The 25,250-nt window shown below is 45.6% G+C and overlaps 1 protein-coding gene across 13 annotated transcripts in view; it reads right to left on the bottom strand.

Moving 5' to 3' along the window:
- Positions 1-25,250, bottom strand: part of CACNA1B (calcium voltage-gated channel subunit alpha1 B) — a 297,888-nt gene that overhangs the window by 131,208 nt on the left and 141,430 nt on the right. For 7 of the 13 annotated variants that reach the window (XM_061479698.1, XM_061479707.1, XM_061479708.1 and 4 more), the window contains 5 exons: positions 19,100-19,215; positions 9,226-9,282; positions 8,431-8,505; positions 6,374-6,463; positions 2,043-2,252 (listed from right to left, as the gene is read on the bottom strand). In XM_061479698.1, the coding sequence (XP_061335682.1) occupies positions 2,043-2,252; positions 6,374-6,463; positions 8,431-8,505; positions 9,226-9,282; positions 19,100-19,215 (548 nt within the window). The remainder of the gene's footprint in view (positions 1-2,042; positions 2,253-6,373; positions 6,464-8,430; positions 8,506-9,225; positions 9,283-19,099; positions 19,216-25,250) is intronic. The other 6 variants (XM_061479700.1, XM_061479703.1, XM_061479702.1 and 3 more) reach the window with 3 other exon arrangements.

The raw sequence follows: 25,250 nt of genomic DNA, 5'->3' as shown, positions 1-25,250 counted from the left end.
ACCCAACACCTGATCCCAGGCACAGCACGATTTCAACTTTCCCTACGTTTCATCTTCAGCTGAGGTAGGTTAGAAGCCTAATTTGTGGCCTCTGTCCCATGTACATTTCCCACCTGAAGCTGTAGCTTTAATTCTAATCAACAGAAACATCCCTCCCAGCTCTCGTATGAACATCAAGTAGAATTTGCTGGCTTACGGATTTCTTTCTGTTCTCTTAGAGAAGTTACACAGAAGGTGTTCCCACAACTGAGTTTGTAAATCTGAAGCCTTTTTTTGAGTTGAAAGACTTAAAATTAGTTTTTTTCTAACATTTACTCCTACTTCAAGGGAAAATCCTAAACCTTAAATTTGCGATTATTCTGCCAGTGTAGCATACTATATCCTCTGTTAATCTTAGGAAATGAGTGAGTAAGAATGACTTCTGTGTAGTCTGTCTTTCTTTTTGGTCTAAATCTTGGGAAAAAAAAAAAGAAGGAAAAAGGAAAAATCAAAAAACAAACAATAAACCCAGAGTTGAAAGAAGCATCTCTCATTAGTGCTCCAGTTACCTGGTGCTATTAATGTTTCAGCAAGCATTAAGAGCGAGGTTTTGAAGCCAGAGCTGTGAGTGTTCTTGAGCTTCTAGGTGTATGAAACAAAAACTTCAGGTGTTTGCTTCCTTATAATAAGGTAAAACCTAAGGATCTGGGGCTAGAAATATTTAGCTTTCTAATTGATACAGAAATCAAATAGATGTAGGTAGATAAATCAAAAATTATGGACCTAGACTGTTTGCAGTATTTGGGGGGGGGGGGGTGTCCTAGTCTTCTCTTCTCTTGCTTCAGAAGTTTGACTAAACAAATTCTGAACTAGCCACATCTGAATATCAAGTGCTGAACAACAGATTGGTTCCTGGCCATTTTATAGTCAGAAGTGGTCAATGCAATGGCTCTCTCTTCCAGAAACAGACCCTCCATCCCTTCCCATCAGAAGGATGAAATTGCAGTGTCCCACTTTCAGCATCACCATATTCTTATCTTACTGATTTGTAACAGTTTTCCAGCTCTAGGAGTCACAACCTTCATTAAAATAGAGTAAAAAGCTCTGTCCCTCACCCTCCACGGTTGTTAAAATGGGTTTCACAAGCAAGTCTGCAACCTCAGTGTAACATTGATGTTTAAAGGCTTTGGCTGCAGAAAGCTGCCTCTGTCTGTTATTCAGCATAGCACAAAACAATATGCAATTTAAATAAAAATAATCATACTTCAAAAGCACTTACAGACTATCTGAAGACTAGACTGATAGGTGACCACAGGAACCAAGCTAAAATGAAAGCTTTTGCACAGATACAGTATAATCTTCTGTGTGGTATTACTATCATCACAGTTGCACATATTTTCACAGAAGGACATTGTGACATCTATCCCACCTAATCAAACACCATTAGTAAGGAAGACACAATTATCAAACAAGACCTTCTGTAAAATTGCAACCTTTTAAAGAACATGACAATAATTGCCATAACTGCAGTGAAGTAGTGTATGATTCTATAAGCACAGAGAGACATTTTTATCTTCCAGATAGCATGTGATGCTACACCAGAGACTTCAGACCTGGCAGAGCTTTAAGTGTGTCCACTGCAAAAGTCACCCATAGATGCAGCTCAGCTGCACAGTGGCATGAATTCTGCAGGTCTCTGGGAAGATACTGATTAGACGGAGAAACCTGCCTTTACCCAAGTTGACAGCCATTCCCTCTCCTTTCATAAAGGCTGCTAAGGAGCAAATCCTTCTGCCATGCTAATGGATGCGTCTAAGTTTCAGATAACGTTTAGGTTAACATTCCCATCTCAAACAAGTATCATGACCTGGCAGATTTATTCTGAATTGTGCAACTCAGTTACACTTGAGTTACTAGAAACATTCATTAATGCATTTCTGACCCTCATCTGAGGGAGGCATAGGAGGGTGAAAACCAGACCTCATGGTGATGTGACAGCAGTGCTCGGAGTGATCAAGAGTGCAAGACCTTGGTAGAGGACAGATGGAGTCCCCAGTACTCACACAGCGCAGTGGTGAGCTTCTCTGGCTGGTCATAGTGCACCATCGCAACGCAGAGTGTGTTGAGGGCAACCACGCAGAGGACGACCCAGTAGAAGCTCTGAGCTTTCACCATGCGCCGGATGAAGAACCGGAACATCTTCTCTTTCCTCCTGAAGTAGGATGAGCTCTCGTTCTTCCCACTCTTCAAACTGGCACGGGCAAAAGGAGACCCTGGCATAGAAAGAAGAGTCACCACACCACATCCCGGCCAGCAAAAAGCTGGAGGATGTTGCTGGGCACACAGATCTGCACCCGAGCACCAGAAACACGGCTGAGCAGAAAGCTGGGCACATTGACTATGGGCTGAGCAAGGGATTCTTGCTTGCAATGACATCATGAAGGATGAAAGCTGAGATTTTAGAACTTCATGAATGAATGCCCAGCATTACCATCTAAAGAAACCAGGCTTCCAACTCTATGAAGCGATCTTGAATATCCCAGTTTAACTCATAACTGTTGTGTTCCTGGTTGCCTGGAGGTTCAGCAAGAACCTGGCACAGTGGTATCGTTGCCTGCAGTGTGGAGCACATCCTCTTGAAACTGGGCAGCGCAGCTGGCAACAGGAAAGCTAGTCCCTCTTTCCCCTACTCCAAGGACAGGGCAAAGACCCAGCCCTTCCTACTGAACTGAGTGAAGTCTCCTTATTTCACCCTCCAACTTCATGAATTTCTACAGCAGAGGGCTTAATGTGCCTCCCCACTTCATATTTTGGGCACAGCTACTCATTTGTACCTATTCTGCCTGTATCAGCTACATTTTGAGTCTGGTGTGAAACCCTGGAAGAGAGTCAAGTGTTTTAACAATAGGAAGTCGACGGAAAAAATGATTTCTAATGTAAGCTCTCCCCCTGTGGCAGCAGGCACTCTTCAAACAGAAGATGAAAAGGCAATCTCCGGCCAGTGCTGAGGCAGGAGAAATCAGCACACGTTACTCAGACACGTGTACCCCTTGGAGTTCATCTGCAACAGCCGCAGACCCTGTTGCCAGCAGGGAAAATCATGACTGCCACAGGCTGCCCACTACCTGGTTCCTGCTGTGCTGGCACCCCTCAGAGACTATAAGCAAACCTTGCTTATAGATGGTTTGTGGCAAAACGTTTTGTTTCACCGGCACAAGCTGCCCATGGAAGTTGTGAATGCTCCATCCATGGAAGGATGGAAAGGAAGGAAAGCCAGGTTGGAAGACGCTTGGAGCAAAATAGTCTAATGGAAGGTGTCCCTGCCACTGGCATGGGGCTAGAAATGGATGAGCTTTAAGGTCCCTTCCAACCCAAACCGTACTATGATTCTAGGATAATATGCTATTGTCCTTCCCCATCATGGGATAGAGCCTCCCAGTAAGTAGGGCAGAGCAGGATGCACATGGTCCTGTCTTGGACAAAGCACCACGAGAGCATATAACTTGCATGGGCTGCCGTTGGAGATGGCTGAGTTACATGAACAAGGTGTTTGAGCTGTGGCAGCTGAATTTTTGAGTGTACTCCCTTACATTGCAACACTTGGCAGCAGTGGGACTCTCACCCTGTTTCATCCTGCAATAACATCAAACACAGCACCCATAAAAAGGATGAAGCATCCAGATGTGACAGCAATGGGTTCTCCAAGCCTCACAGCTACACAAGAGCAGCTGTGCTGTGTTCCCAATAGAAAGCAAGCTCTCTGCTCCATGTCACATTTTGGCTATCCACCGACATGCCAAATGCAGGGCTGGCCCTGGCCAGGCTTTGAACAAGCTCCTTGTGGAAAAGCTCAGTGATGTTCTGTTGGTTTGATAATCCTCCCTTCGGCAGTTAAAAAAAAAAAACAACCAACAAATCATACTGCTTATCTACTGCTTTAAGAAAACAAGGTGAAATACAGGTTACAGTAATGGTTACACCATATTGTAATACTGTTTAGCAGGTAAAGACTTCTCAGATATTCAAGCCAGACTATACTCTCAGATCTGCATGGCCATGTCTGCTGTCCTTTTGCCCCCTCTCTACTGGCTCTACTGATCTTCCAGAAAAGAAAAGCAGCAGTATTTAAACTGATCTCACATAGAAAACACCCACTTCTACAATCTCCACTGTCTGGCAATTAAGAATGTCCTGTGCCTGGTACAGTGTAGAGGGTGGGAAGCCAGAAGGAGCCAGCATCTACTGCTGCACGCTTATTAGTGCTGAAAGAAAGGCTGGGAGTTGGGAGGAAAGAAAAGAATAAATGCTAAGGACAACTCCGGAGAACACACCGGGAAGTCTTTACCACTATAGAGCTTTATAATATAATTATAAGGCTCATTGAGGTACTTGTGTTTGAATTAAAGTGCAACGTATTCAGTCAACGGCCAGCAAGAGACCTGTCAGAGTCTCTAGCACTCCGGTCTGCATCTTCACTCAGTAATTATATTGTTAGTTCTTCCACAATCCTTAGCTCCCATCAGCAAAACATTACCGAAAACCATCCAAAACCCCCTCTCTCAGAAACATATTCTTTATGCATAATTGCCCATCTGATCCGATTGTTTATGTTATGCAGAGTTTCAGCCTTTTCAGGAGCCTGCGCAAGTATCTGCTTTATCCATTTCTTTTTTTTCTGCCTTGTTCCATGAATCAAAGTCAAAAACACTTCTCCCAAGTGGGTGAACCACTTGCAGAAGGTGGAAAGCACTGCTGTTATTTTCCCTGCCATATGCTCCTGAGACAGTTCCCAGCTCTGCATCAGATTATCCACAAGTCCAGATGCTCCGTCATCCGTTGCCACCTGAAACGCTGAATTCCAAGATCTGTTTGCGTGGCATGGGTGCCCAGAGCCTGGAGGGACTTGGATGCGAATGCAAAGACCTCATGATTATTGCCACAAATGTTCCAAAAATGACCACTCCTTGTTATCCATGCAGGGATCAGAGCTGCTTGAAATAAATCAGAGCAAAAATGCACACGGTTGCTGCATTTTTGTCCTCTTTCAGCAACAAACCTCTCATACAACTGTCAATTTAGTCACAAAACATTCAGCCTGCTCGGTCTGGGGTAACTGTGGTCGTTCAACACTGGGTGATGGGGTCAGTATCATGCTCAGCAACATTCAATTCCTGCAACCAGGCCTTCATTGGAACTACATACTCTTAAGGTCCTTTCCAACCCAAACTGTTCTGTGATTTAAAGGGTAAAAAAATAAAATCCAGCAGCAGCTCAAATCTGTTAAAATGTTAATGCCAAATTTCCAAGAGCATTTGAGGCACTCATGCTTGCAAGCATATATGGACATGTACTCTCAAATGTACTGTTTGTGCTGCTCCACGTATGCATCCAGGATTTGCTGCTTCGTGGTAACTGGGGTGCCAAGACATTTCTGTGGAAGATAATGAGAACATCTGCTGCTTCAGCAGCAGAACAAAATACAGACTCAAACAACAGGGACAGGAATAAGCAAACTAGCTAACTCTGAAGCAGTCAGGAAGATGTATCCCCAGCCAGCAAGTAAAAGCCCGTTACCGAAAGGTTTTTCTGTTGATGTCCTATCAGCTTCCCTTCTATGGGGTGCTGGGCACTCAGAGCCTACCTCTCCCTGCAACTCCAGACCTGCTTCCTGCCTCTCCCCCAGCAGCGTCTCAGGAGGATCCTGGTTCTCTGCTAGCTGCAGCACCAGCAGCACCTCTGTAGCCTGACAGTGTCTTAGTCACGAGAGCTGAAGACACCAAACTCACACCATCAGTATTATCCCATGCAGGATGCCACCCTCTGTATTGGAGATATGTGGGTAACTGCATGCACACGAATGTGATATCTCCATATCTAGCTTTAAAAATGTAGAGAATTGCCTTAAGATCCTCTTACAAGGCAAGACCAAGAGAACTGGGGCCTCTGCCTGGCATTTCCCAGGAACCATTGACACAACAAAGGCTGCAAAACCACACGCTGTGCATTAGTGGCGGATGTGACTAAGCGTCCACTTCCTCTCCTCCCTTCAACAGCTGAGGCTTAGAAGCACCATTTGACATATTGGGGTTTAATTAGCATGGATGTGCATGTTCCAAGCAGAATCACACTATGGCCAACACAGCACAGAGTCTCCAAGCGTCTAGGCAAGGCTCTTTAAAGGGTGCAGCATGCAATAGCTGAGCAGGACAGCGTGGGGAGAGGGTGAAACCACAAAGCTTTTTGCTTTGGGAAGTTGAGTGTTGCTGCAGGAGCAGTGGTCATTCTCCTTCTTGAAACTGCAGCTTCTGGAGGCAAGAAGTCGCTCAGAGGAAACATGACATGAACACGTTTAAGTGGAGATCTGAACCTCGGGGAATGCGAAGCCAGTACTCACCAACGGAGCAAATGTCTGTGAAATGGTCCTCACCTTCTTCAGCATGAATCAGGTCGTTTTTGCTCTTCTTTATCGCAGCTCTTTTCAACACTGTGTGCAAATTAAAGAGAAAAAGCCCCGTGAGCATTCAGAGTGGCTTCTCTCTCCCCCTCCCTTCACTCTCCAGGGACAGCATTTACTTCCCAATGCCAGCTCAAAGCTCTCACGCATGGGTAAGCTGGAGCAAACTAAGTGACCTACAACCTTGCAGGGCCTCTGCATGCTTCAGTTCCAGGGTCATTTATTTTTTTGACCTTCCAGATGTTGAAGGCTTGGCCATGCACAGATCTGCATCCTTACACTTCACCCCAGCAGATGCAGGAGGATGGGGGAGCCACTGCAGCTGCTGGACCATTCAGCACAGCAGAAAGGCTGGGCAGGGTCACTGAATCTTTCTGAGCCCCAGTGGGTTATGAGTGCTTCTATCCATTAGAAACATTAATGCTGTTTACAGTGTGCACCATTAAGAAGTTACATTTACAGTGCTCAGATAGAGTTTACCGCAGAACAATGCCTCAAGGAGCAGAAATGCTGTGTCAAAAGCAACTGCCACAAATCATCCTCTTAATAGCACCCAGTGTACGATTCCTTCCCTCTGGGGATGTCATAACTCGTTGAAAACACACTTTGTCCAACAGCATCTCTTGTGGGGAGGGGGAACAGCTACACCGTGTTACTTGACAGGGAAAGAGAACTGGAGGTTAAGGCTCGGAGAGGTCTGCACCATTCACCCAGTGCACAAGGGGTAAGATGGACACTGGTCCCACGACCACCTACCTGTGAAACCTTGAGAACTAGCAGAAAAAAATACGTTGACACAGTTTGGTAACAGCTTCAAGACATACAGTAACTAAGCACCATTTGCTATCAGCAGTAAGACACCCCACGGTGTGGTGATACATACTGGTCAGATGGCACACACAGCAAACCACGCACTCTGCAGCGACTGCCCTGGGGGTAGCTTTGGACAAGAAGATCCCCTCACTCTACACAAGCTTCCTGCCTTGACAGAGAAACTGAAGCGCTGCTTCCTCCACAGCTAAGGCAAGTGTTAGTGCTTCTGTCACTCCAAGAAAACACCCAGACCATCACCCAGGTTCAGAGGCTCAAAGAGGTTGCTCTCAACCTGTGATCTGGATCCCATTTTGTCTGCAAGAGGAGAGGATGCTCTGAACCTGTGATTTGGGTCCCATTTTGTTTGCAAATAAACCTGCTTTTGCTCTTTTCTTCCCCACCCAGCAGGAGGCTGAATCTTCAGTCCCAGCACTATCAGCTGCTGGGTCCTGCAGGCTGCATCTGTCTCCAGCAGATCCAGGACCAGTACTGGAACGTAACCAGACCTGAGAATAAAGTTTTATAACACTCCCTGGTGTGACTTGAGCACCTTCCTCTTTATCTTCTCCCCGAGATAACTCCTGCCTATGTTTAGCAATGAGGTCATGCTGTCTCTTCACACAACTTGGATGCAATGTCCCTCTGTTTTGGGGATGAAGATAATTTACCAGCATAGATATGGGCTGCTCCTTAGCAGTTGGCTTCAAGGCTGGGAACATTGCTGGGCTCCTTTAGCTTACTAGTATAGAATGAACTTTAGTATACCTGGGTCTTCACTCCATGGCCCGCACCCACCTCTAGTTTGCTCACAGACTACTCTTCCAGACACCCATTTCACCCTGAGACTAACAGCTCTGGCTGCACCCACGTGCTGGACAAACTTGCACAACCCACACACACCCCACGCACCCTCACACATGCACAAAGATTTGCCAAGCACACCTCAGCCCTGACCTTCTGCAGCCCCAGCTCTTCCATCCCCAAGTCCTCCCCGAGCACAGGTCACCATGCTGGCCAAGGAGGACCAGCAGCAGGGAGCCTGATGCCCAAGGAGCCGTGTGGCTCGGACTAAGGTGCAAAACCACTCATGAAACATGGCTGGTGACCTGGGCACGTGGGGCTGTGGGGAAGAAGCACTGCCCCGCTGTGCCACCTAAGCCCCTGGTGATTTGCAATCCACTCACTGTTGTAGCTGCTGCCGCTGCTAGTCTCTGCCGGTGCGGTGCCTTGTTGAATCGGCCCTTCCGAGGCGGCCCTCCCTGACAGTGAATGGGAGGAGAAAAAAAAAGAGGAGGGAAAGGGAGGGGAGGGGAAAGGAGGAGACATGGGAGGACGAAAGATGGTCAGAAAAGGGAGAGGGAAGAATCTTTAACTGAACTTTGACTGGCTGTCGCATCCTAAGAGCTCATCGGTCTGGAGGCGCAGGGAGAGCAGTCCCTGCAGCCTCACTGCACCTGCATCCGAAGCTTGGTACCTCCGGCCATCCTGCATCGCTAGGGTCACACGTCAGAAGGTAGGATCACCACACCCTGTTATGTCTTACTGCTTACATGTAACAGGGGTCTTAGTCTCTCTGTCAGATCCAGTTGGAAACCTCGGTTTAGAGCCCTGCCTTCTCTTGGTCAATGCATTTCTCTTCTGGCATCCACTCTGCAGCCTACCCCCACCACAAACTGCACGTAGACACAGCCAGCTGGGCTTGGCAGAGGCTGACCGGTCACACTGGTGTGGTCCCACAGGCAGAAAAGGGACCAACCGACCCCAAGGGCAGAACCCCATCCCAGGGTGGTGTGTCACATAACCTGCAACCTCAAAAAGACCTAACATGGGAAAAGGGACTCTTTAGCCCAACCTATGCCAAGTGCATGCAAGAGCGTGTTTCTCACGCCCTATTGGTTACAATGGAAAGCCATGTCAGCGTACACAGGTGAACCTTTCATGTATCACAGGAGGAAAAACCACACAGCAAAACAACCTACCGTCCAGAGGAGATTTCTCTTCTGCATTCCTGTCTTCCTCTGCCAGCATTACCTCCTCTGTAAAAGGAGAAGAAAACAGCAAGGTTCAACTTCAGGTTTATCACATCCCCTCTTTAAAACCAACTGAGCTGGATGCAGCAGGCATCTGTGCCAGCGGCCACCAAGCTTCCCCATTGCACCACCCAGGTACAAGAAGTCTGTGGTGGAAGGGACGGCTCAGAGTACCGTGTGTCTGACCCCATGTCCCTCTTGCACAGGGGGAGGAGGCCAGATTCACCTCTGGAAGACTGTAGCACTTCCTCCATTATTGCCCTCTTCACAATCAACCACCCACTCCAGTGTCTTTAGCCAGCTATCATCAGCAAGGGACTTCTGGAGACCAAAACCCTTTCTTCAGACCTAGGCAAGACTGCAAGTCAGAGGATGCCATAACCAGCCACGCTGGAGACAGAGAAGTGAATGACTGCTGCTCTTCCATCTCCATAAAGAAGACTTAAGACTCAACCCCTGAAAAACAGACCTCATGGCACAGGGTAACACAGGCAGGGATTGCTGCTGCCACATCCCAGGAGACAGAATATCACCAAATAGCCATCACATTGAATCTTTGTCCCGATAAAATCCACAGCCAAGTTTCCATGGGGGAGTTACGGCCTGCCAGTTCAGATTGCGCAACACGTGCTAGAACACCATGGTTAGTTTCCATCCCTATGTAACTCATCTGAAAAATACAATTTTATGCTTTCCTAGAGGAAAAGAATCCAGAAAACCCTGAAAAGGCAACTTCCCCAAACTGACTCATTTTTATCTGTGTGAAAGATAAATTTCCTGAGGTTTCACAATGCAAATGTCATCACCCGACTCCGTTGCAGTACGCACCACGCTGTGCCAATATTGAAACCACAGATTTGAGCTCACTGCTAGAAAATCATGCGAGGATTTTCTAAAGGACAATCTAAAGCAGAAGAAATATTGAGTTAGCAGCTGGTAAACTGTACACTTCCTTATGTTATTATAAATGACAAATTCTTTCACATGCTTGATGTAATTTGGGATCTTACTAAAAGATCTGACACTTTTCACACCACATTTTGCTTTAAAGTCCATTTCAGCCAGTCTGGATGGAAAACTAATTTCCAAAACAGAAATAATACAAACAAACCAGAGGCCAAACATCAAAGCGTGTAGCTGAAAACTGTATAGAAGAATACTAGAGGGATCAGCACTATGCAGAAGCCTTATATAATCTCTTTATTAATCATCTGGGAAAGAAAGTGAATGATCCATTAATAAGACAGTAAATTGGGAAGGCTGAAAAATAATATCCAGGACTGAGGTAGAATGTAAAAATCAAGCAGAGGAGAACAAAAGTGCAGTTCTGGTGTCCTCTATATATGAAGGACATGGAGCTGCTGGAGAACGTCCAGAGGAGGCCACAAGGATGATCAGGGGCTGGAGCACCTCCTGTATGGAGAAAAGCTGAAAAAGTTGGGGCTGTTCAGCCTGGAGAAGAGAAGCTGCGTAGAGACCTCATAGCAGCTTCCAGTGTCTGAAGGGGGCTACAAGGATGCTGGAGAGGGACTCTTCATCAGGGACTGCAGTGATAGGACAAGGGGTGATGGGTTCAAACTGAAACAGGGGAAGTTCAGGTTGGAGATAAGGCAGAAGCTCTTCCCTGTGAGGGTGCTGAGGCACTGGCACAGGGTGCCCAGAGAAGTGGCAAATGATCCATCCCTGGCAGTGTTGAAGGCCAGGCTAGACAGGGCCTTGGGCGACACGGTCTAGAGGGAGGTGTCCCTGCCTGTGGCAGGCGGTTGGAACTGGATGATCTTAAGGCCCTTTCCAACCCAAACCATTCTATGATTTTATGAAAATAAGAAAGTACAAACTAGTGCACCAGAGAGATGGAGGAAAGGAGAGCTGAGAGGGAGGGAAATGTCAGGTGAGCTAAAAGTCTGCATTTTAAGAAGTATGAAATCCTTCCAAAACCCACAAGCCAGTATAATGTGGGTTTTTCCTGAGGCTCATTAAGACAGGTCAGGAGAGAGAAATGGACTCTTTTATAGACAGTTCCAAAGACTTCTCTCTGATACCAACACCTCAGAAACCAAAAGGTTCTTCCAAAGTCTTGCCTTAGGGAAAAGCTGTACTGGTGTTGGGAGGTTAAAAGTATATAAGTAGTTAAACAGCAATTAACAATGAACATGACTGCCCTAAAACACATAGAAGGGAGGGGGGTCTGATATGGAGACCCCTTCCCAAAAGGCAGCTGGACAAAAGGACTGTAGATGTGAAACACAAAGCAAACCTGTGCTGGAAGAAGCACGAGTCTGAGGTGCACTTATAGTGGACATTTTCCTATAGATTTTTTTAAAACCCTACACTGCTCATGAAGTGTGATTTTAAAAGCTTTGTGTCAGATCTGAAAGTGATATACCCACCTCACTGCACAGGATTCTGCATAAAGAACGAGTCTAACTCCTAGTACTGGTAGAGTCAGTAGTGTCACATAGATATTTTGCACTCATTTGGATTCAGGGATCAGTTCAGTCCTCAGGACTTTGGGGTTCTTCATTTTGTGCTCCTCTGCACAATGCAGATGTAGTTTCTTTCCTTTTCTACATAATGGCAAATCACAGTGAAAAGTCAAAACCATTTGGAGTGGAATGTATGTTCAGGTCTTGCAACAAACAGCAAGCATGGGAAAGTGAACCCATCCCAAAGGAGCTCTTCTGCCACTCTGAGAAAGAAATGCTGACTTTTAGACAGCGTTTGGTAATTAAATAGATTAATACAAGAGACTGCAGGGAGCAGACACACCATGCAGGTGAGCAATGAAAATAATGACCTGGCAAAGGTCAGAAGGCAAGCAGCTGCTCTTCAGGGACAACTCCTGGGTGAGTGCAACACAACAGGGCTGTGTCTGCAGAGGGAAGAACCTCTCGAGAGCCAACACTCTTACTGGTCAATGCTCTGAGGGTTGCTGGTTGCAGTCACATCTTGTCAAACACTAAAAGACTGCAGGAAAGAAAGAGCCTATTCCCTTAGCTGGAAGCTCAGTCCTGCACTTGATTCGTATCAGTGCAGGAGGACAATCATTGCACTGGTTATGGTCAAAGATCTGTAGGTAGGAAAAACAAAATCTAGTTTTTCACTATTTCCAAGCAGCATCTTGTGTTGCATGCTCCTGTAACAATTTGTCATGACTCTCCATTGTCCTTTGGGCAGCAGAAGAGGAACAATCCTGAGTCCCCAAATCACCCTGGGGGCTGTGAACTGTGTGGATACATAATCATCATGATTTGCAATGGTGTGCTCATGCCATCTGATGTTCCAGTGTCACCTGTGTCCCCAGTCAGATGGTAAGGGGTTTAGCCATACTGAGATTTCAGAAACCAGATTTATAAATGCCAGTGGCACCTCAGAATGTGTAAGGTGTGACAATCTGATACCAATGTATTATCACCTACAAAGCACACACTCATTTGAGACAGCTGTGTAAACCAGCTGAGCCTTTGCCCCAGAATTCAGGCCCTGAGTTGATGCTCAAATATATCTCCATCCATAAACAGGACTCAGCTTTACTTTTCCCTTAAAATAAACAAACCCCAAGTTTCCTCTATGCAATTCCCTCAAGCCCAACATTCTTCCACACCATTTCTCCCCAGTTCTCTCTCTTTGCAGTTACTTCTGTCTGTCTTGTCTCCTCTGGGAAACCAAAGTGGTTTTACCTTAGTGGGGCTTTACATGGTTTTTAAAGCCTGGTATAAAGCCAGCTCAGCAGGTTAGTCATCATTGCTAGCTCTTGTTTCTAAAGCCACACAGCATCCTAAGCAGAGGATCAGAAGTTGTGTTGCCTTTAGTCATCACTGCAACAGAGAATGGAAGAAGATAATTAGGACGCCTGGAAAACCTCCAAACAACAGTGCTTCTATGTTAGAAATAATATTCAACAAAGACAGTATCAGATCAGCATCTTTCCAGCCTCCAAACAAAGGCACAGGGGCTTCACTGGGATATCAGAGTGAGACATGTCCCAGCAGCAAGATTAATTGCTGGTCATTAAGTACTGACAGCATACAGCATGTTCCAGGACTGGAAATAAAGGCAAACCTTCTACTGAGGAAGTGGCAAAGTGAACAATAAAGGAAAAGCAGCAGAGAGACACAGTGCCCCCTCCCTTTCTCTTTGGCATGGGGACATAGAACTTTATGGGCTCTAAAGAAGAGCGGATTATGAGAAATAACTCACATTCAACAGGCAACAGAAGTTAGGAAAAAAGAAAGAACAACTGAATTTAACTGCTGAAGCTTCAGACTTGTTAAATAGAAGAAGTGAATAAAAGAAGAGTAGAGGAAGCCATCACTTTCACATGGAACTCAAATTTGTCTGTCAGGCAATTACTCCCCCTTGCCTTCTTACTCATATTCCTGCCCTTTGTCACTGATTGTTGGTGTCTTCTCCCAGCTGTATCAGGGGGCTTGTTGCTCTGTTTCTTCTACAGAAAGCTGAAACCTGAGGTTCATAAAGCTTTGTTGTGTCAAGGAATGGCATTCAAGTTACAGAATCAGTGCTGTGTGAAAGAGATGGACTTGCAAAGAATTAAAATGCAAAAGCAACTTGATTAGCTCTGAAGTGAAAGACTTCCAGTCTGAGCAAAGTGTTTTCAAAATGATGCATGTCCTTGTTAGATAAGAGAAACATCTTCAAAAGGATATTTGTGGGCTTAACCTCGCTTTGCTCTGTGCAGAGGTCTTCTAGCTCTCGGTTGGAAACGCAGCATGACAGCCTAATAGTTGCTACAAGTTTTGAGGAGTTTAATGGAGAAAGCAGCAGTGGCAAAGTCATTTGCATGGATTACATTGCTTGGCTTCAGCCCTTTTTAATTCCTCTGAAAGGCACAGTTTCAAAGTGACTTGGTACAGACTTTGCACAGAGCCCAATGAAAACATGAAATGAAGAGCAGAGGCTGTCCCAGCACACAGCGGGTGGAACAGGACAGGGTTTGCTCATCACTGGTAAGACTCTATTTGATATTGGTTGAACTGAAGAAGAGGTGTTTAGGGAAGAGGACTGTTGGCCTGTGCCTTGAGGAACAACATAGTGCCAAGCATTGTCTTTTACCCATATATCAGCTGTCTTCCAATGGTGGGAAGAGTTGGTCCCTTCAAAGAATTTACTAAGAAATAGACAGTTGACTTTATTCTTCAAGATTAAGATTAAAGGTCTGTTTCTACCTTATCCCTACAGTCCACTTCTAGACAATATAAAGTCGGTGTTTATGAGCTGGACATGGCAATTGCCATACACATTTTTGACCTAAATTCTATGAGATGCAAGAGATTATGGGGTTTGATCGTTGCTTCTGGCCTGCAATTCACACTAGTATTCAAAGCAGTAAGATTTTCTGTCTTCTAAGATGCTTACAGATTTCTAAGTCATTTAAGGTGGCATGACACTTCTTCTTGACACCCTCAAAAAGAAACCCTAAACCTCTACTGAGTTACAATTTTCCTTCACAGAACCCCAGAATCATCAGGGTTGGAAGGGACCCCTGGAGATCATCTGGTCCAACCCCTTGCCAGGGCAGGGCCACCCAGAGCAGGGCACATGGGAACGTGTCCAGGGTGGGTTTGGGATGGCTCCAGAGAGGGAGACTCCACAACCCCCTGGGTAGCCTGTGCCAGGGATCTGATACCCTCAATGGAAACAAGTTCTTGCTCATGTTGAGGTGACGCTTGTTGTGTGTTAGTTTATGGCCATTGCTCCTCGTCCTGTCACTGGGAACCACTGGAAAGAGTCTGGCACCATCCTGCTGGCACCCACCTCTGAGATACTGATCTGCATGGATGGGATCCCCTCTCTGGCTGCTCTTCTCCAGACTAACCAGGCCCAGCTCCCATAATCTCTCCTTATAAGAGAGATGCTCCAGACTCCCTGCTTAGTTAGTCTTGACCTCATGATGTGGGAATTTTACATGAACTCACCTGTTACCTCATTTGAAAATATTTTAACCCTCCTGACTACCCTGTGTATCATCCAGTCTTCAACAGGCACCTGAGAAACAAGAGAAGCTAGAAACATCCTGCCTGGCCTCTCTATAATCCTAAGTGAAGAAAGTAAATTCCAACTCTAAAGAAATTGGTCAGACTGTGGGTTGAGTTTTATCTTTCAGGTCATGCACGTCTAAATTCAGCACATTTATCTGTGTTACAATTTTCTCTTTCATTCTCCAAACCTCTCTTAAAGCAGCATTTGTTAAACATTTTATCAATTCAGGCTTCCTGTATTAAGTACAACTCACTCAAGTATCTGCAAATTAAGGTTACCACTGTTTGAAACACGTTGGTATAAATCCCTCAAGCAGATAATGCTGCAGTGTTAAACAATCCACATTTAAAACAGCCTGAGCTATGTTTGCTTCCATTTCAACCACAACTCCACTTCTGGTGATTTATCAGTAGTGAGCTGGCACCAAAATCTGTCAGCTCTGCCAAGGTACCTGCTTGAAAAATTCACAAGCACTTTTCATCAATATTTTTCTTCCTCTTTATGCTCTTACTTTACCACAGGAAAAAATATTCAAGGTAACACTAAAAAAAAAAAAAAATTAAAATGTACAATTCAGCTACTGAAGAGCCAGAGGTTTCATTCTTACACCACAAATACGAGACAAGTCATTAGACCAGGACTGGAACGTACTCAAGTCAGTACTTAAGAGGTAGGAAACAAAGACCCCATTGTTTCATTCCGGAGGAGTGAAGTGCCTACAAATTCAGTATAAGAAAGGGTGGATAGTAAAAACCCTTCAAATTTTATCTGATTCACCTTTTTAATGCAGTATGCACAGCAAGAGATAATGCAACATCATTCGGATTACAAGTAGCAGAGGCTGTGGGAAACATTAAAGACACTCAAGAGTGGTCAATAAATGATGAACACAATGCTAAATTAAAATCATTGACAAATAAGAGGTAGTGTACAGATGAAAAAGCGATTTTAGACACTCAACTCCTTTCCTTGGTCCTAAACTAGTTAGAGCCCTTGAGATAAAAACTTGAGAACTACCAAGAACAAGGAAACCTCTTTTCGAGCTCCAGCAACTACTGAGACTATGTAAACCATTACAGAGCAAAAGCTATCAAAGTATTAAATACCACTTTATGAATCACTGCCATGCAGCTTTCCTACCTTGCATCAGAAATAAATGAGAAAAAATGAACAAACTGCCCAGGGAGGATATTATAAATATTAGAAGTCTGGAGATCCTTCCATAGGAAGGGAGGGGGTGGAGCAGCTGGGTTCTGAATGCTTTAGAGCAGGAAAATAAGATGAAACAAGGTAAACTAGAGAAAGCAGAGAAACAAAAGAAATGAAAAGAAATAGGAAGTGCACTCCTGGGCTTATCCTCTCACTGCAGAAAGGCAACCTTTAAACTCGAGGGCAGGACATACAGTTTGGTGGGTTGGTTTGGTTCTGTTTTGAGTCAAACCAACTGCTAACATGTGGAACTCCGTGCTACATGATTCAGTGAGGGCAAGGAAACAGATATTTTGCATGGATAACGGCATTGTCCCCCACACAGTACTGGACAAGGAAGATTGACTGTCTAGTTTGGAAATCCAAGATCATGTCCTGGCCTCTGAAGCAGAAATGGGAAATCCTCATCGATGCCAGTCACAGATTTCAGCTCCTGAATTCAACACTCAATTCTGTTTTGGTTAGCTTTCACAATACCTTTTGTATCCAAAGATTTACTAACACTGCTAAGCTGATTTTAATTATTGATATTATTCAGCTGTACTGGAAGCTTGCTTTATATTCCTGTTGCATTTTCAGCCTTGCTTTTTTCAGAGTATTTTTATTATTCACTGATTCAGCTATTTTGCATACACTTTCCTATTCTAGAAAACCTTCTGGATCTTGTGTTAATAGACAAAGTAAAAAGATGGGCATTTTACAGCATACTAATGTGGTATTTATTCAGCACTGGCTATACAGAAATAGAATAACCAGCCATTCCCACAGGGTGCAAAGCTGGAGCAGAGACCGGCTGTATGTTTTATAACTTCTCTACCTCAACTTTCAGACAAGTTCAGCTGATGACCTCTGCATGGCTCTTCTTGGCAGAGCAGTCACCACACCTAAAGGAAGCACCCCTGCAAAGGAATTCTCATCTTTATTTTATGGATGGGGAGGACAGGATTTAGAGAAATCGTGAAAGCCTTAAACGAATGATTAAAAGCCTTAAAAGCTTTTGCCACCAGAGCCAAAGGAGAACCACGGAGCACTGGATAAACCAGTGATTTGTATTTGAGGTAGCACAAAAGCTTTAAACACATGGAAAGACGAACTATAAATGGAAAGTGAATGATTCTTCCATAGAATGAAGTGTGGTCACCTAACTGAGGACAGTTGCTTTGGAACAGCCACAGTGAATAAAAGTCCATCAATACAACTGGTACTCAATTGACACTCAGAGTAGTGCTATGGGAAATGGTGGTTTCCAGACACTAAACCAACTGCTGCTACTTCTTCCTGGTTTACATTTCAATGATTCAGCCTTCTTTCTCTCTGGCCAGGTTGTCAAAAGTCATGCTCACACCACTGCCCTCCAGGGAGGGACCTGCAGCAGGGCAGAGCCCTGCTCCCCAAGGAACGTCAGCCAGCAGATCCCTTCAGAGGAGACAGCAGAAGCAAAGCGGCAAGAGCCACACGTAAATGCTCTTCCAAATAGCGGCACCCAGCTTGTGCACGTGAAACAGAAGCTGTAAATTCAGACAAAGAACAGCTTACCCACAGAACTGCAGCAGGATGCTCTGTCTCCTGGCTTGTACACAGCTTAGGCATGCACAGCGATTTGCTGTGACTGTACATTTACTTGCTTGCATGAGCACGTTTTAGCACATCTGGCCTCTGGCACCAGTATGGGTTTCAAAACAAGCAATAGTGATGTAGCTTTCAGTGTGGCACCAGCTCACAGGTTAGGACCAGTTCTACCATCAGCTGATGTCAAGCGAGCCACTATGTAACGTTGGACCTCAGTTTCCCCATTTATAAAGAGCAAGGATGAAGCTGATGTGCCTAGAAAGGCACCTGAAAATTTATTTGAGAAACCACAGCTTCCTCCTCCCCCCATCACTGTTTTAAAAGACATTTTCACTTTACTTAGGTGTTCCAGCTTCTCAGAAAAGCAAGCAAGGAAGCAAATTAACACCAGAAGATTTCTTGATGCTACGTGAGTGAATTGCACTGTGGTCATGCCAGCTACTCCATGACACAGAAAAGTTATTGGTAATCTTTACTGTCCGATAAAAAGGAAAAGCAAAGCATGCTATTTTTTGTTAAATTAGTGTGTTTGGGTCCTTGAAGTTGCTCACTGCTTACAATAAAGTGCAATGCTCAGTTATAACAGTTATAAAGCAACGTTAATGTGTTCTGGGGCGAGTTCCATGGAAGTGATCTCTATAGCTCATAAAACTGTATTTTGCCATCATAGCAAGAGAGGTTTATAAAACAGCTGTGGTGGAAAGTAAATAAAACACAAATGACTCATCCAAGGGAACAGTTTCCCCACTGTGGACACTTTGGGCACTGTATCACTTTTTATATCACACTGTATTAAGACAACTGTTTTGATCTCAGCAATAAAGAAAGACGGCCCAGCTCCTTTGGGTTTGCTTAACAAAACCGAGATCTTTGGCAATAATTTTAGTGTGAATGCTCAGAAACAAGCCCAACAAAAATAACAAGTGCTACCTGGGCCCTCTCTAGTCTTCTGTTACCTCCAATACGGAGGACTAGTTCTCTGTCACCACCAGACTCTTCTTGCCACATGACACATGGAACAAGGATGGGAGATCTCTTGCCTTACCTGCTTTGAAGATCCACTCCAAGTATCCATTTAGCTCCCGTTCAATTTGCTGCTGCCTGCGGAGTTTCAGGAAAGCCCGACGATTTTCTACCCTCTCTCGTTCTTTGGCAAATTCACTATGGAGAGAGAATGAGGAAGGACATCACAAGTGGTCAGGGAAAACACACAGCCCCTCTTTTGTCTTTCAGGTTGTATCCATGAAGCTTGTGAAGTCGACGACAGCACTAGTGAGCGGAAACCACAGCATGCTATGTGTTGTCATCCAACTTCTCTAGAAACACGGTATCAAGCCGCAGTGACACCAGCACTTCTTTGGTGTTGGAAGAGGTCTACTCTCCCCTGTTAGCCTTTCTTCAAGTTCTCCCATACTTAAGATGACTGACAAACACAACTCAAACGGCAGCTACAAGTGAGGATGGGCACATTGGGGTCAAGTTGAAATAGCCCCAGTGCTCTGGGTAAGGGGTAACAATGATCTTGCTATTCCCTAAAAGTCACATGGAAAACAAGTATCTCGATGTCAGATCATTAAAACAGGACCATACAGGGAAACCAGAGAGGAAGGTTCATCGTTGGATGAAAGAAGGTTCATAGCAAAAACCTTACCCAAGTCCATCCTACTGCCCAGTTTGAAATGATGCTAAAACAACAGTTCAGCCACCACCCTAAACCACCTACATTGGGAGTTTCCCCAAGCTAACCTATACCACCTCTGAAAAGTTCCTGATGTTTATCTACCATTTACGGAGCTCTGAACCAGCCTCTGTAACCCCTTGTTATATATTGTGGAGCAACTCCCACAGTAGTTTAATCTGTATAGTTAAATGTGGGATTGGGCTTTTGTCCTCCATGAACACCAGCAGTTCACCCCTCTCATTTGGGGTCTTAACTCTGCTGCATCCTTCAAATCTTCAGTTAGCTGCTAGCTGTTGCAAACCTGGAGTCAAGCACTGCTCATGCCTAAAATCTCACCCAGTCACCAATTCGTTACCCACACATGCTCCTCAAACACCAGTGAGAAGATGGGAGAAAGGAGGAAGAATAGGGGGAAAACAAACTGCGGAGTGCCAGAGGCACTTTTATATTCACAGTCTACACTTCATCCTTCAAAGCTGACACTTTTGCTTTGCTTGGCAGGACTGTGTGAGAGGGGATTGTAGGAAGGGATTGTAGGAAGACCTTGGCTCAGCACTGTGACACAGACCGGTACCAGCCACTGATGCGAGAGCTGCCATCAGCTGAGCTGTTACCTTGACTTTGGCAACACATCCCTCTCCTGACTCCCCTTTCCTGTCTCCCACCTGACAGGGCAGCCCATGACCCCATCCTTGAAATGGAGGAAGCTGAAACATCACTCTCAATTGACAGTTCCTCCTTGGCATTCAGCATGTGTCTGCCAGATGAATCGGAATCTTGCACGTGTCAGCTGGACCACTGATGTTCTCCCTTTTCTTTTTTAATGTACTCATTTCTGGTTCAGTGCCTGCTGGTTGGGGCCACAGACCTCCTCTCACTTCTGATTTCTCTCTGGAGCAGGAAGAATGAGATCAGACAGCACAAGGTGACAACATGCATTTAAATTGCCAGACATGGAGGGGTCGCAGCTCCTGCACTGCAGGCTCGAGTCACCACAAACTTCCCAGAGCTGGGCTGTGCTGGGTGGGAGCAGGAGGCAACACACAGTGGGGAGTTGCACAGAATCCAGCCTGGTTTCTGTTGAAGGGACCTTAAAGCTCCTCCAGCTCCAACCCCTGTGTCCAACCTGGCCTTGAACACTGCCAGGGATGGGGCAGCCACAGCTTCTCTGGGCACCCTGTGCCAACATGCCACCATTTCATGGCATGCTTCATGAAGGACCTGGGCAGGCAGGAAGGGCAGCAGATAAACCATGGCACCATTCCCTCATCCCTCTGGAGGAGGCCAGGGAGAGCTTTCGCTTGCAAAGCCTTTCACCCTCTGCCAGCTCCTATTTGGCCTAAGGAAAGTAACAGCTACCTAGAACTTTCCCCTTTAATCTCAACTTTAAACATGTAGGAAAACAAGGGAGAAACTGTGGAAAGTTGCAAACCTTCAGTAGTTTCTGTACACCTACGCACGCTCTTCAGGGGACATCAAAATGCCATATTTCATCTAAAAATATTTCAGCGGAAGTTTTCCTGTCAGTTCTAAATGAAAACACAGAAAGTCCTATGGGAATGTTTGGTAGCACTAAGTTTCTTCTTTTATTTGGCAGAATTGCCACCAACTGCAAAAATCTCCCAACTCACCAGAAGGAAACCTGAGCAGGAAATATGCTGGTCCTCTAGAACTTTGGCCAGTTCTGGAATGAATAATGATGTTCACCCATTCTCATACTTTGGTTTTGTCAACTTCCTGATGCCCCAAAGCATTCACTTTCAGCACTGTCTGGATAGCTATTAAGAGGAGGAAAGGTGAAAGGTTGGTACTCCTACATACAGTGCAGCAACAGGAGACACTGCTTTGGAAGAAGCCACACTCTGAGTAGATGACTACCGTGCACTTAGTTACAACATGACACTTGTGAATAACTGATTCTATAGAGACAGCAGGAACAAACAGAAACCAAAGGAAGGGCATTCATCATGGAAACCACACGCCATCCACTCAAGCCTAGCGCGTCACATTTTTCTTCTCAAGAGTGGTCGGTGCTTAAAGCCACCAGGAAGATGGATGATTGCTGCTTATCACCTTGGTGGGTGGAAGGGCAAAATAAATCTTGGTGTAAGTATGCACTGAAATAGCTGCTTCAGGGAAATTCAGGAGCACCTCCCCCAGCCACAAAAGAGACAAGGTCAACTCATGTGTAACCACCAGGGCTAGGAAAAGACTATAAACCAATGAAGTTCTTACAAGTACTTTATCCATGCTGGCCTTGAATTAAAAATACTGTCACAGCAACCGAAAAGGGAAAAATTAAACAACCTAAAATCATCATCCCCTGAGACACTGATTAACTTTCCTATATGACAGCAGAGAGCTGAAATAGAGCATCATGTAATGTGCCTCCTGGTCTTGGGTTTCATGGCCCACTCCCAGGGTGACAGCAGGTCTCCTGCAAGACTAATCACAGTGTTAAACCTCTGCACGTCGGGTTTTCTGCTTGGAAAGCAGACAGGAATGATTCCCACTCACAGGGAAGAAGCAGAGAGAGATGATACGGCATCACTGTCCTAGCTGCCACTAACGGGGCTGATGATTAGCAATTCCTAATAGCAACACAGGTAATTAGCTGCTCATTCAGGGTAACACCACTGAGCTACACATGATCTCATGAAACCTCAGATGTTAAAATGGGAGTACAGCCTTCAGCTATTGAATCTATAGCACTGTTCAGAGGGAGCTGAAAAAAGCACAGCTCTCAGAAGGACTCTGCCAGAGACTCCTGGAATGCAGATGTAAAGAACTTTTAGAATTTTAAGTCTGAAAAATAAATAAATTAAAAAGAAAAAAAAAAAGAAGAAAATTTAGAACTGGCTTCATCTCCAGTCCAAGTACATCAAAGGAATGAGTAAAGTTGCTCCTGGATGGCACATGATGTCCAGGGACATAGTCCTGCCTGGAGGAATACAGCCCTCAGGAATGGAGAGGAGCCAGGTAACTCAAGTGGGTGAGCTGCTGGCAAAGGCACCTGCCAGCACTACAGATGTTTCACTGAGTTACTCAAAGGCCAAAACTCAAGAATCCTCCAGGTGGAGAAACAAAATTGGCCAAGACAGGAGGTTTGATTTGTAAGCTTTGTTGCCTGAATGTGAAGCAGCGCCCAAGAACAGATTTGATACCTGTCAGCAGCCTGGTAAGCAGCCCGTGTCACTCAGGAGCAGGGAAGAACAGGCTGGAGGTAGAAGATGGAGTACAGCAGCTCCTGTGGCTGCCTGGCAAGATGGAAAAGCATCACAACACCTGTTGGAAGAGCAGCAGTGGTACAGAATCACTTGTGTTCTGCTCCTCTGGGGATGCTTGGATGGAAAGTGAAGTGTTCAAAGTTCCTGTTTCAATCCACTCCTTTTACATTCAGCAAGGAAGTAACCCCAAAAGAAGCTTTGTGCCAATTATGCACATAACTCTCAGTAAGCTTGCAACAAGAGCAAGACTGAGGTAGGAATTTCCTTAAGAGGCTGCAAAGGGACTGCAGAGATAAGGACATGCACTTGTAGCACCCGAACATATGAAGATGGTGGATAAGAGAGAGAGTGATATGAACACAACACTATCTGCATTTGTGCTTTTGGCAGGCTTTAGCCACTTGCTCGGGCTGTATGCCACTTAGCAGGCCCTTCAGAGTGCCTTGTGCCTTCCTAGCACAAGGACTGCACACACTTCCAGGCCTCCCAGCATCCCGAGAGCATCCACATGCAAGCAGAGACAACTGCATTTTAAGAGGTGGGGGGAAGTCCATTTCCTACCAGTTCCTTTGGTTAATCAGCTGGGGGAAGGAAATGGGGAAAGAGCCTTCAGTCAACTTTTCCTTTCCCTCTCAGGTCTGTTTCTGATGCTGGGGTTTGCCACCTTGTCCTAATCCAACCAAATCCCAGCTGCTTGGGTGGAGGCAGTTACAATAACATGGAAGGCAGATTCCTGCTGAGCCAATCCTCCTTGTGCTCCTACCATTCCGTAGGTCCCTCAGTACTTGTGTGATCGAGTTTGCTCCCTCACACACACAGTCCTGCAAAGCACCTCGGGCCTTGGTTCACCAGGTCTGATCCAGTTAATGCTCCTAACATTTCATTCACTAACTGCAGAAGCACCCACGTGTTTATAGAAAAGCAGCTCCAGGGAGAGAGTTTGTTCTATGGGTTCCTATCTGTCTTTTGTCTTCCTGGAGAACAATAAACCCTTTATAAGGGAGAAAGCAACAAAAAAGCCCAACACCTTTATGACTGTCACTGTTTATGCAACTAAAGGAACAAAGCCTTGGCTGTGCTTAATATCTTGTTTACCTTCTGGAAATGTATTTTGAGAGACAAAGGCATCTCCAAGATGGAGAATGAGCAGGAGCAAGGTGGACAGTGGGGAGTGGAAAGAGAGAAAAGCAGGTGCTCAGTGTCCTGGTTGTAGGCACAGGAAGAGTCTGGGACCCTGCAGAGCATCCTCACCCCTCCTGTGGGTGTTGCGGTGACTCAGGGCAGTGCAGCGGAAGTCAGGACACCAGATAGGAAGGGGGGTATGTGAATCACAACAGCAAAGCAAAGGATCTGAGCAGGGACCACGGACATCATCTTTCCTTGATTCCTGCAGCATTTTGCTTCAGCAACGGTGCATTGGCATGGAATCCCAGCCTGGTTTGAGTTGGAAGGGAACTTAAAGCTCATCCAGTTCCAACCCCTGCCACGGGCAGGGACACCTTCCACTAGAGCAGCTTGCTCCAAGCCCCTGTGTCCAACCTGGCCTTGAACACTGCCAGGGATGGGGCAGCCACAGCTTCGCTGGCTCTGTCACTAGGAAACCATCAGCAACAGCAGCACCAGTGATTCTTTGAACTTTTAGGGATTAAAGGACCCACCTCAGCTCACAACACAGCTCTGAGAGCCTGAAAGGGGCTGCCGGGAGGCAGCAGCAGGAGAACAGCAATCCTGCAGGGATGACACCCTGCAGGCCAGCATCTCAAAGGCACCAACCTTTGGTGTTTCTAAGAAAAGGTCCCTTAGTAAAGGAGGAGAGACAGCCACATCAGGGGCTGAATTATTCACTGCAGCACTCAGAAAGCAAGGGGCAAGATGAAGGGACTGGGTGTGGGGGAGAGGAGAGGAGAAAAAGCATCATTCCCTTCAGTATGCTAACGTGGTGAGTTGGAAATATACATGGAGGATAGAATCAAATCTGGCTTTAGGAAAGAAAAATACTAAATAAATCCAGGGGTAAATAGACAAACAGTGTGATTTCTAGCTGGGAAGATGCAAACCCAAGAGGACGTGGCTCAGCTGTGTCCATAGTCAGATGCTTGCACCCAGGAGGGCTGCAAACAAAATGAGATGAGCAAGGACATGGGTTTCTTTACCATAGCATCAGACATCTTTACCACAGAAAGGCCCAGGAAGACTTCAAGGATGAGCCAAGGTATGGTTATTATTAACAGACAAACTCCTCAAGTGCAGAGAAACCTGCAGGTACAACTAAAGCTGATTTGATGCCT

Source organism: Pezoporus flaviventris, unplaced genomic scaffold (assembly GCF_033815535.1).
Source record: "Pezoporus flaviventris isolate CSIRO_AGI_PZ_B2104156 unplaced genomic scaffold, CSIRO_AGI_Pfla_v1 ptg000154l, whole genome shotgun sequence".
NCBI classification, from domain to species: domain Eukaryota; kingdom Metazoa; phylum Chordata; class Aves; order Psittaciformes; family Psittacidae; genus Pezoporus; species Pezoporus flaviventris.
The sequence above is the reverse complement of the archived record's forward strand: the minus strand, read 5'-3'. Positions and strand labels throughout refer to the sequence as shown.